Source organism: Lactuca sativa, chromosome 7 (genome assembly GCF_002870075.4).
Source record: "Lactuca sativa cultivar Salinas chromosome 7, Lsat_Salinas_v11, whole genome shotgun sequence".
In the NCBI taxonomy this organism is placed as follows: domain Eukaryota; kingdom Viridiplantae; phylum Streptophyta; class Magnoliopsida; order Asterales; family Asteraceae; genus Lactuca; species Lactuca sativa.
In genome coordinates this window covers 9121063-9133724 of record NC_056629.2, presented here as the reverse complement: position 1 = coordinate 9133724, position 12662 = coordinate 9121063, and the positions used below count along the sequence as shown (strand labels likewise).

General features: G+C 36.5%; 1 protein-coding gene and 1 long non-coding RNA gene across 3 annotated transcripts; one reads left to right on the top strand and one right to left on the bottom strand.

Annotated features, from left to right (window-relative positions):
* Positions 1-6859: 6859 nt before the first annotated feature.
* Positions 6860-8835, bottom strand: LOC111908193 (cytochrome P450 76T24). The gene is made up of 3 exons (XM_023904030.3): positions 8346-8835; positions 7823-8257; positions 6860-7658 (listed from the first exon to the last, which is right to left on the bottom strand). The coding sequence occupies exons 1-3, from the start codon at positions 8790-8792 to the stop codon at positions 7050-7052; spliced, it is 1491 nt and encodes a 496-aa protein (XP_023759798.1). The 5' UTR covers positions 8793-8835; the 3' UTR covers positions 6860-7049.
* A 1-nt stretch (position 8836) lies between these two features.
* LOC122194927 (uncharacterized) lies at positions 8837-10590 on the top strand. 2 transcript variants are annotated; one of them, XR_006184738.2, is made up of 5 exons: positions 8837-9378; positions 9485-9647; positions 9827-9967; positions 10052-10161; positions 10258-10590. It is a non-coding gene; the product is annotated as an uncharacterized LOC122194927 (long non-coding RNA). The 2 variants fall into 2 exon arrangements; XR_006184737.2 differs by having other exon boundaries at positions 9813-9967.
* The last annotated feature ends 2072 nt before the right edge of the window (positions 10591-12662 follow it).

Below are 12662 nucleotides of genomic sequence, written 5' to 3'. Positions count from 1 at the left end.
ACTTCTTATTTTCTCGGTCTTATTTTGCTATACATGATTCGGTCAACAAAAGAATTCTAGCCATAGGGAAGCATAAAGATGGTCTTTATGTATTGAACTCGGGTTTTAAAGCTCTTGTTGCATCAGTTATCTCACCTACCAAGGCATCATTTGGGTTGTGGCATAAACGCCTTGGTCATGTCGCTTTTGATGTTATTTCAATTCTAAATAAACATGGTCATTTGAATCTTACTTCTATTTTCCCAAAACCTAGCATTTGTCCATCTTGTGAACTTTCAAAGCAACATCGTTTGCCTTTTCAATTAAATGAGAAACGTTCATTGCATATTCTTGATATGGTTCATTGTGATTTATGGGGACCTTCTCACGTTACAGCAAGGACCGTTTCACTTGTCTAGATGGCCACATCTAAACTTGTACTTATATGCAATACCGAAATAAGTTCAGGTATACCCACATCAAGATGTTCCTGAACAGTCTCGGGGAAGGCCACTAGCACCCTTAAAATCAGTCCTTTCCCCTATTCCTATACATACCTTGGCAGTGCGGTCCCTCGGTTGATGGATATCGATACTATGCATTATTTATTAATGATTACTCGAGATTTTCTTGGTTTTATCCTCTTGAAACAAAGTCTGGTTTTTTGAGGTGTTAAAAGGTTTCTTAAGGTTTGCCCAAACCCAATTCTATTGCAAACTCAAAGTTTTCCAAAGTGACGGGGGAACATAATTTTTAAACACTCACGTTCGAGATTTATTTCTTGAAAATGACACCCATCATCAAATGTATTGTCCATATACGCCACAACAAAATGGACGCGTTGAACGAAAACATCGTCATTTAACCGAAACAGGTCTTGCCATGTTATTTGGTGCAAATGCACCAACAACCTTTTGGGTACATGCTTTCTCTTCCCCAGCTCATGTTATAAATCGTCTTCCAACCAAGACCTTAAACGACAAATCTCCTTTTGAACTTCTTTTTAATTCCGTGCCAAATTACAACAACTTCAAAGTTTTTGGTTGTCGAGTTTTTCCATACTTACGACCTTACTCGGAGCACAAATTCGCCTCTCGCAGCATCAAATGTATCTTTATTAGTTATTGCACGCAATACAAAGGGTACAAGTGTTTGGATCCAAACACCTCTAGGGTCTTTACAACTCGACATGCACGTTTTGATGAAGGTTCTTTCCCATTTTCAACAACCACCTCTTTGCCCGACCTTGCCACGTTATTTCCATGCTCTTATTCGGATGAATTACCACATCTTTCTACTGATCCAACAATAGCTCCAACCCAAGCTTCATATCCATCCTCCCAACCACACGCTACTAAACCTTGCCCCTCTTGCATGAATGATACCCACTCATTACCCGCTTCACCTATCCCAAAATCTTCCACAACCATAAATGACCAACCAAGTTCCCCACCCGTCCACTTGTCATCTCAACCACCACCCTCCTCCCCATCGCCTTCCTTCGGTTCCCCCATTTCCACACCTTATGTTCATCCGATGGCTACTAGGAGCAAAAATGGCATTGTTAAACCACGCCATATTTTTGATCTTCTTGCCATCTCTCCTTCTAATTTGCATGTTGCTTTGTTTGCTGCCAAGGAACCCAAGGGTTTTAAATCTGCATACAAACATCAACATTGGTGTGATGCCATGACAGAAGAGATTGAGTCACTTCATAAAAATAATACATGGACTCTTGTTCAACGTCCCACAAATGTGAATGTCGTGGGATCGAAGTGGGTATTTCGAACAAAATATCATGCCGATGGCACTATTGACCGACATAAGGCAAGACTTATGGCACAAGGTTTTACACAAGTTCCCGGATTTGATTTTTCGCATACCTTTAGCCCTGTTGTCAAAGTAACCACTGTTCGTATTGTTCTTTTTCTGGCAGTGACAAATAAATGACATCTTCATCAGCTTGATGTTAAAAATGCTTTTCTAAACGGACATCTTCAGGAAACAGTATACATGGAACAACCTCCGGGATATGTTGACTCGCTTCATCCCTACCATGTATGTCGCCTAAACAAAGCTCTTTATGGTCTTAAACAAGCCCCAAGGGCTTGGTTTCAAGGTTTAAGCTATTTCCTGGTAAACCAGGGCTTCATGTGTAGTATGGCCGACACCTCACTTTATATTTTTCATCGTGGATCATGCCTTTTATATTTGTTGGTGTATGTTGATGATATCATCCTCACCGGAAATCATGACCAAACCATTACACGCTTTATCGCTTGTTTAAAAAATGAGTTTGCGATTAAGGATTTAGGCAGATTAAGTTATTTTCTTGGTCTTGAAGTTTCATACACATCAACTGGTCTTTTTCTTAGTCAAAGTAAGTATGCTCATGACATTCTTGTTGGGTTTTATACAAACAATCCTATGTGTGCATGCAACCCTAGAATTGGATCTATGTTATCACTATTAGTTATACAACATTATGAACACTTGAAGAACCCTAAAAGGCTTCTAGGAATTTTGAAATCCACAAGGAAAGATGAAATACATACCTCTTGTTGTTATATTGTAATAACAACTTAAATCTTGAATCTTTTTGTCTTTGAAAGCAAGTACCACAAGTGTAGTACCTCTAATGGCTCACAAACACCAAGAGCAAATGGAGAGATAATAGAGAGAGAGAGAGAGAGAGAGAGAGAGAGAAGGTATGAAATCGGCCCTAAGAACCCTTTAGGAAGGCATGGACGAATTCTTATGGCCTTAGGGGTCTTTATATAGGTGTAGAGATTAGGGTTTCAGTCCTTATCCTTATCTAGTTGCTTGCCCACCAAACAATCATAAGATAAGCCTTGAAATCCCTTATCCTTTATCCTTTGGACGATTTCAAGGATCCATATCCTCTTGATTTTGTCCAACCCATATCTAGGATAATCCTTACCCTACTTTGTAACTATCACATAATTACAATTCAGCCCCTCTAGTTTAATTATTTACATTTGATCACAAAATTAATTCCTAATTAATTATTGACAAATATTAATTAAACAAATATGATTTCTCCTTTAATATATTATTCTTATAACATATTAATAAATCATAATAACCTCTTTCTCTATTATTTCTCCAGTCAAGTTGCTTTGGTGAAGGCAACCCAAAAGGACCATGCACAATCGGGTCAAGTACTTGACAAATATGGTTACGGGCTTAGACACTAATCCAACAATTCTCAAATGGGCAAATCCTCTAGATTCAAAACCCGTCGGGACCCCTCTTGCCACAAATGAAGTTTTCACTACCAACGGACAAAGTTTTCATGATCCTACTTTATATCGATCCTTTGTCGGAGCTCTTCAGTATTTAACTATCACCAGACCGGATCTTTCATATGCTGTTAATCAAGCAAGTCAATTTCTACACTCACCCACTGATCAACATTTTCAATTGGTAAAGAGGATTATGCGATATGTCAAAGGCACTATTACTCATGGTCTTCATTTCTCATGTCCTGACAAATCTATGCTTATTGGATACTCTGATGCCGATTGGGCTTGATGCATTGAGACCAGGCGTTCCACCTATGGCTACTCAATCTTCTTTGGAGGAAATCTTATATCTTGGAGTGCTAAAAAACAGCCCACAGTTTCACGATCAAGCTGCGAATCTGAATACCGAGCAATGGCTAACACCGCTGCTGAGCTTATATGGATTTCTCATTTATTGCGTGACTTAAACGCCTTGCCTCTTCACGTCCTACTTTATTATGTGACAATTTGAGTGCCATATTTCTTAGCCAAAATCCAGTCGCTCACAGACGTGCTAAACATATTGATATTGATTACCACTTTGTTCGTGAGTTGGTGTTATCCGGTAAACTGCACACAAAATTTGTGCCTACCAAGCTTCAGGTGGCTGATATTTTCACAAAACCCTTACCAAGACCGCTATTTGAATCATTTCGTGACCAGTTACGGGTTCATCCACCATCTGTTCGCTTGAAGGGGGGTATTGGAGATAAATCATGACCTAATTTAGATTTATTAAATTAGTCAAAGTTATATCTATTTACCTTGTATAGCTCCAATTTATTGTTGTATTTTTGTATTTATACCTCTTCATTTCTTCAATTTTTATATTGAGAGAAGATTATTAAAGTCTATTAGCTATGTTCATGGCTACGATTAGGCGGCAAACCACTCGGCATGTTAAACACATCCTGATATGCATCGATAGTAGCTTGAATTTCAGTCGGTACCGCTAGTGGGTCTTCTGCATCTGATTTGGCAGTCAAATGTAACAAAAAACCCTCTACCTCCTGTTGTAACATTTTGCAAAGAGTCTTGCAAGAAGATAAGGATTTCGAAAGTGTTGGGTCACCTACAATCCTCACTAACCGATCTCCATCCCAGTATTGCATCCATAGCTCCTCCCAATTAACGGTCATGTCTCCTAAAGTACGTAACCACTGGATACCAAGGATGATATCAGAACCCCCAATGTCGAACGGAAGGAAATCGCTCACCACCTGCACCTCTGGTAAGTTAAGAACAACACCTCTACAAACCCCTTGACTCCTAACCCATAGCCCATTACCCAACTTGACTCCAACAGATCTGTCACCCCCCAAAGTAATTCCCAACTGACTAATAATTCATGTCGACAGAAAATTATGCGTAGCCCCGCTATAAATCAGCACAATCACATCTAATCCCCCCACGTCAGCCCTCACTTTCATCGTCCGAGGAGGCGTCAAACCGTTGATCGCATTAAGGGATACCTCATCCATGTCGAAATGGGCATGTTCTAAGTTGGTTCTCTCGTTGTCCTCCTCGTTCACAATCAGGACCTGCAACGTCTTGCTGGGACATTTGTGCCTAGGTGCAAACTTGCCATCGCACCTAAAACACAAACCCTGTGCCCGTTTCTCTGCGAGTTCAGTCTGAGTAAGATGCTTGAACGTACCTGGGCTACTATTTTCTCGCTTCACCTGACCCATCTTTGGAGGACCAGCACTCACTCCACTCCGGCTTGATCCTCTTGTCATGTTTTCGTCTATCCGAATAGCCATACGGATGGCTTGAGCCAAAGACTCAGGTTCTGCTATCCGAACCGTCGACCTAACCTCTTCTTTTAATCCCTTAATGAAAGTGCTCTCTTGAATCAACTCTGAGACATCGAGTTGCCCCGCAAAGGCCTCGAACCAGTCCACGTATTCCCGGACAGTTCCTGTTTGTTGGATATCTAATAATTGTTCTTGGACACTACCTTCCCGCGACGCTTGAAAGCACTCCAACAACTTGCGTTTGAATCTTCCCCACGACTAGAACGGCTTCTTTGCACTGTTCCACCTGAACCATGTTAACGGAACCCCTTCCAAGCAAATGGCCACCGCCTGTAACTGATCTTTCTTGCCAAACTTATGAATTTCAAAGTATCTTTCGACCTTGTAGATCCACCCATGCACGTCTTCTCCACTGAAAATCGAAATCTTCAGTTTCCGGCAGTCGAGTAAGGGATTCCGCTTTCGATGCTTCTTCTTAGATCGTTTGGAATTGTCGGAATTTGAGCTTTTATCAGAATCGTCGGGATCATCCTCTTCGTCTCCATCATCGTCCCCTGAATCCTCAAACGAGCTATAGTTGGCCTTTCCACCCTTCTTTCCTGGTTTCTTGACCGCTTGAGTGAGATCAGATACGGCCTTAGTGAGTTCTTGCATCTGTATCGCCACCTCCACGCGATGCGCTTCAGTGGAGTCGAGCATGTGATTGACAACCCCTTCTAAAGCAGCCAATCGCTCGACATTAGTGCCCTTTCCCTCCAGTTTGTCCGACATCTGGACTAGAACCGTGAAGCTCTGATACCAAATAATAAGAACTTGGGTCAAAACCCAAGAACCCTTCCTGCAATTTCGAGCTTACAGGCAAACTCCAGAACCTTTCGGCAGTTTATTAATTGTATAAAAACCTAAAATAAACTATGAAACACTTTAAATAGGGTCATGCTAACAAACCGCAAACAAATCCAAAACCACGTGATAACTATTCATCCTAATCAAAAGTAATTAGACTTATCCTAAAAAAAACTCTTTAATTAGAAAAACTCTTTAATTCTCTTTTATCCTTATCTCCTCCTGTAAACCTTGCCAAAACGCCAAAACATAACATAGAATAGTAACATAAAGTAGTGTTCTCACGTTCTCATATTAAATAGTGTTCTCATTTGAACTTAACCCTTATTACATAAATGCAAAAGTTAGTATTTTTTGTGTTCACAACTATTTCATAGAAAGAAAATTAGCTAAACATGGTTGATATATTGGAAATATTTAGTTATTTTAAGATAACAAAGTTAGTTTCTTTGTTATGCTCAATACAAATTTGGACTTTTTGTTATACCACATTTGTTCACGACATTTTATTTTTTACTTTTTTTTATCTCCTATTTTAATTATATCAGATTTGGAGGTGCCAGCTAAGTACCACAACACTTAGGTCTTAAATTTGGGATAAAACATAGGAAAATCAATGTTTTTAGTTCCGGAGTAATTCATGTGATTTGTCGAAAATTCATTTATTACTAAAAACATAAAATGGTTATAACATGGGTCAAAACTATCAAATTTGTTGGAAAATTAGTAGCTTCATATCTCTCTATCATATGTATGTCTTTGATGACTTACACAAAAAAAAAATCACACATCCAACCCTGCAATGCGGGATTACTTACCTAGTTTAAATAATTGCAAGTGTCTACAACGGATTAAATCCTGGAACAAATCTGCCACTTTATATTACATTCAAGTATTCATCAATACAAAGATCGATTTTCAACTAAAATATCAATAAAATTTCATATCAGGGACTAAACTTAAATAGCAACATAAAACCATAAAATCATCTATAGTTGTTGTTTTCTTATTTTATAAATTGACTTATTAACCGGCCCAACTGATCGCTAATCATACATATCTACTCATATATATGTTATGCTAACATTATTAAAAGTTATATGATACCAATACCATGATCCCAACAAGAGCTAAAACAACAAATACAATGATTTAAAAACCATCAAAGTTCAATCGGAATGGCCATGAGTGGTACTTTTCTTGGCAATGTGAGTCCAAACTTCTCCTCCATATCCATATCTTGTGCTCTAATATTTCCATCAAGTTTCCAATCAAACTTATGAATCAAAGACCCCAACAATATATGCAACATTCTATGAGCAATATTTAATCCCGGACATATCCTCCTACCCGCACCAAATGGAATAAACTCATAATCTTGGCCTTTATAGTCAATATTGACTTCCAAAAATCTTTCTGGCATGAACGTTTCTGGGTCTGACCAAATGTTAGGGTCACGCCCCATAGCCCAAACATTACAAAAGATTTGTGCATTTTTAGGCACAATGTAACCTTGGACTTCTACATTGTTTATGGCTTGGTGTGGGACAAGAAAAGGGGCCGGTGGATGAAGTCTAAGAGTTTCTTTTATCACAGCTTGTAAGTAAGGGAGTTGGGAGATATCTTTTTCTAGTATATTTTCCTTTTTGTTTTGCATGAGTTTAGTAATTTCTAAACGAGCCGAATTCATTTTTTCTGGGTTACGGATAAGCTCGGTCATTGCCCATTCCAATGTACTCGATGTTGTATCGGTTCCCGTGATAAACAAAGCCTACAATAATTTATGAGATGATTAATCCTCAAAAAGTTAATATCAGTATACATAAGTTAACTAGATACTTTTAATGTATCAATTTAACCACTAAACTTATTTATTTATTTATTTATATCAACATAAAATACACTTAAGTTGTAGTTGTAAAAGGATTTACTTACAAGGAACAAATGTCTCATGTCTTCTAGACTAAACATAGATTCTTCTTGGTGTACGAGGTTGAGCAAGGAGTCCAAAACATCATTGTTTGTTAACGATGATGAACTTAATCTTGATTGCAAACGTTGGTCAACTATTCTATCAATAATAGTCAACAACTTTTTACCATAAACATTTCCTTGTCTTACAAATCCTTGTGGATCAAACGGTTTAAGTATCGGAAAAAAGTCAGCTAGATTTGGCCTTCCTCCGAAGTTCAATAACGCCATCACTGCTTCCTTGAACTCTTGTGATGATTCAGTATCATATTCAGCAAAATCCACAGAGAATATTAATTTGGAGAGAATGTTAAGAGTTGTGGTAAAGAAAGCAGCACCAATGTTTACAGCTTTTTCATTTCTACAACATTCACGCACATGATCAACAAGTTCTTGTACCTAAGCATGCATAATCAATTGAAAGTGATAGTATACACTTGATTAAAAAGATTCACATTAAATCAAACACATAATTGAAAACATTTACCTTCTCCCCACGGAGGAGTTGACTAGCATCTAAACATTGCACAGAGAAGAAAAACTCTCTGGTTATTCTTCGTAGTCTGCGCCATTCATCTCCGGTGGGCAGCCAAGCTATGGAGTACTTATCGTGGTCCACTATTCTGGCGGTGTAAGGAATAGTCCGGCTAGAGAAGGATATATCATGAGTGTGAAAGAACTCTTTGGCCAAATCAGGTGACGAAACAACTATCGTTGTTCTGCTTCCAAGCTTAAGAGACATCAAAGGTCCATAGCGTTTTGAGAGTGTGGCGATAGATCGGTGGGGTTTGTCGCTGAGTTTTAACAAGTTTCCGATGACCGGAAAAGGGTAAGGTCCCGGCGGAAGCCGCGAGTTGCGGCGGCCGGAGATGGTGAGGGCGTAGATGAATGTGAAAAGGCTAGAGAGTAAGAGAAATAAGATTGGATAGTCCATAGGCTTATGTGTGTGTACGTGGTGTGGAATGCTCAATCTTATTGGGGTTGTCCTGTTGACAATGCCAACTAATTTTGTCCTTATATCTAAAAAATGGGTAGTACTGTACTATAGAAATAATTTGGATTTTCATATAAAATTTTATTTTTTTAGTTTATCCTCTTCCTAATAAAAAATTAGCTTTTATGCGATATGTCAATTCCACAACCCATAATTTTGTAAAAGCAAATTCCTAAAATACCCTTCAAACTGTCATTCTGTACGTGTATTGTCTTCTGTTTCTGTATCAATCTCTATTCAATATCTTTTTGAAAACCCCTCACCCCATCAAATAAGCAAAGAAATCCCAAAAAATAAGGACGTAAATCATGCTCATATTCAAGAGATTTAAAGAAAGCTCAATCTCACTCACTCATTCCAAAGCTTCATAATCCATATCCATCTTTCTTCACAATAGTTGTAGTCCATTCGCTTGTAATTCGTTTTTGTTATGTAGTAATCTCGATTTTCAAGATGAATGAATCAGACATGCTTAAAAACGAGAACTGGGAGGAGAATTCCCATGAGGAAATCACACCTTCTGCAGGTTTTTTACTCGCTAGATCTTTTCTCATTTTAAACTTTAGTTGTTTAATTTCAGTATCCACTTTTGAATCTCTATAGTTTACAAGTTACAAATGTTTTTACTTCAGTAGATTAAAAGTTGTCAACAAACCGTGTTGATTTGCGAAGTATAAAATGGATTTCAAAGTTCTTGAATTATGAGCTATTGCAATATAGTCTGGAAGTACTTATGTGCCCCTCTAGCAAGAAAATGACCAAAATCTGAAGAAGATGCAGACATTATAGGATCAGGTTCTCTGTCATTTTCTATATTTTACATGTTTTTCATGTTTCCGTTAGGAAAAAATACAAAAAAAAAAAAAAAAAGCCATTTTTTAACTTCAAGGATCAGGTGCTTATGTTTCTTTATAAAAGTATATATCTTTATAAAAATTATAAAAGTTTTTCATTTTATAGTGGACCAATTATAGGAATTACTACAACAAATTGAAAAAGAGAAAGAACCCAATGTGGAGAGACTTCTAAAGTTAATAATGTGACTTCACAAGTGGAGTATAGTAGGCATTGTTTGGAACAAAGGCAAATGAATATAGAAGCTTTTGGTTGTTGAGGTACGGATTATTTTTATAAATTCTCATATTGGATATTGTTCATAAATTATAGATATATACTTTTTTAAAACTTGTTAAGGGCAGCTATAAATGAAAAGATTAACATGGAGAATGATTCAGCGGCATCTACACAACAAATATTAGCATCTACACTACAAATATTACACCATAAATCTGAAGAGATCATTAAAGAGGTGAAAGTGTTTTTTTAAATAACCAAAATGGTATCTTATTTTGATTAAAACTGGATACAAGTGAAATATATATAAATGTATTTTCTTTGGGTGTAGTTTTTGGAGTATTCAAATTCTACTAGGCACTTTGTTTCTCAGATTGTGGAAGAAGCACAAGGCATCACAAACAGATCTTTTTAATGCTCTACTTTTTGTTTGATGATTATATTATGATGCTGATTTTGCAAATTCTTTTTGGATTAATGTTATTAATGGGTAAGAAACTATTATAAATTCAATAAATTGGTCATTGGTAGGAGGAAGGGTATATTGGTCTATTTGAAGTAGAGTGAATTGATGTGCATGTGATTGTATCTGTTAGTTTGTGTGTAATTGTGGGATGGGTGTTTTGACTACTTACTATAACAAACAAACTTTATACCTTTGTAAACTAATGATGGTGTAGAAATAGTTGATTAGTCATTACGATTTTAAATTATAAACAATGTTTTTTTTCTTAACCGTGGTTTCTATGGGTAATAACCTAGTAATTTATACAAACATGATTTTAATGCATTAGTTTACATTACTAGAAATATATAAGATATATAAGGTCATCAAGAGTACACATCATCTTTTTAATTAAAATTAAATTACAAATATAATAAAATGCTAGATTTTCAATTAAAATAAAAACATTACAATTTAAAAAAAGACCAAACAACTATTTTTTTTGAACGGCAGAAAAAACAAGCAATTATAATTTAATAAAAGCATAAAAAAAATAACAAACATTCAAAAATAATCCTAAAATTACATAAAATAAAAGTTTCCATAAAAAACCTATTTCAAACATATTACTATTCTTCGTTCATGTTGTTTTGGTACGGATGCTCTACCATGGGCGTGTTCGGCACAAAATGTTTAGGAGCGTTTGAGAGCTTCTAACTTCTAGCGTTCGAGAAAACGCTCCGTTTTGAACTGAAGGTTTCGTTTGACACTACAAGCTTCTAGCATTTAGTTTAAACAAAACGCTTCAAATCCAAAAGCTACTTCATGTAGCGTTTAACAAAAAGATATCAGCTACTCGCTACTATCTAGTTTTGTCGAACATGCCCTAGATCTTCTAGAAGATTGAAACACGTTTCAGTGTTTTGAATTTCAATTACTCTTGCTAAAAATTTAGTCGAACCAACTATAAACTCTTGAGTTGGGTTACCTATGTTGTTCTCGTCGTACGTGAAAATCGCTCTACCTTCATGTTCAATAATCATATTATACATTATAATACATGCATACATTATATGTTTTAACTTTTCCATATCCTAGAGTTGTGAAACATATTTCACCACATAACATGTCTGCTTGAGGACTCCAGATGCCCTCTTTATATCCTTTCTAGCAGATTCCTATCTTTTTGTGAACATCTTTGTTTTTGCAGTTCGATGTAACGCGTATGCCTTCATAAAGGTGGAGTAATATGAGTATATACCATCAAAAAGGTAGTAACCTTGTTTGTACGAATGCTCATTGTCCGTAAATGAAATATAAGGTGCTTTCCGGTCCATATATTGTTGAAAATTGAGGACATGCCAAGATCATTCCTGGAAATCCATGTCTCGCTTCATGTGTCAAATACAATCTCCCAATATCACATACAGTAGGTTTGCATAAATATTCTTTATGAAAAACCTCATAAACACATGCATAAAAGTGATATACACACTCATTTGCGGTCATCTCAAATACATTTAAGTACTCGTCTGTTGCATTAAAGGCTATATCGTATCCTAAATATTTAAGTGCAGTCGCACATTTCTGTATAGCATTAAAGCCCATTCTACCTCTAGTTAGACTAAATTAAAACATACATTGGTCCAAAACAAACATTGTTTTACAATACAAGTATTTTATGTTCCAAGTTTAAATAATAAACTCCACCAGTGAAGTAACTTGCTTGTGCTCAACTACTTACTCTTCTTAATTATCTGCATGTTACTTACAGATATTAGATTAATATTAAGTACCAAGTGCTTGCGTGTTCAATGAAAAGTATAAGTTCTATCTAATAAATACATGAATGACAGGTCTGGCCAGTTCTTTTTAGATAAGAGAGACATTTCATCTTCCAATGTCCTGTTTCTCTACAGAAGAAACAAGATCCATCTATATGATATTCTTAGATTTCTTGGGATTATAGATGTTCTTTCCTCAAACTAATGGCCTCTTATATCACATAAGGTGACCCTTGTCAGCCTTGTATTCTTCCTCTGTTTGAATTGGTTCATACAAAATATCACTGTATTTTAGGAATATCCACTCCACCTGACAAAACATGTGATATGCTTCTAAATTCAACAAGACATCATGGTCTAGAATTACAGTTCTTAGTATTATGTCAAAAACATCTTCAACGTCATAAGAATGCTTCCAAAACGCATAATCTTCAGTTCTATTGGTAAGTGCAAGTTGTTTAGGAATAAGACATTTAAGAATGTATAATTTCTGATCTCGCTTCCATC

Excerpts from the sequence above, each read along its gene's own strand:
- LOC111908193 (XM_023904030.3), bottom strand. The coding sequence starts at position 8,792 with ATGGACTATCCAATCTTATTTCTCTTACTCTCTAGCCTTTTCACATTC. Across the intron at positions 8,258-8,345 it reads AACTCCTCCGTGGGGAGAAG|GTACAAGAACTTGTTGATCA; the intron begins GTAAATGTTTTC and ends ATGCATGCTTAG. Across the intron at positions 7,659-7,822 it reads ACATGAGACATTTGTTCCTT|GCTTTGTTTATCACGGGAAC; the intron begins GTAAGTAAATCC and ends AAATTATTGTAG.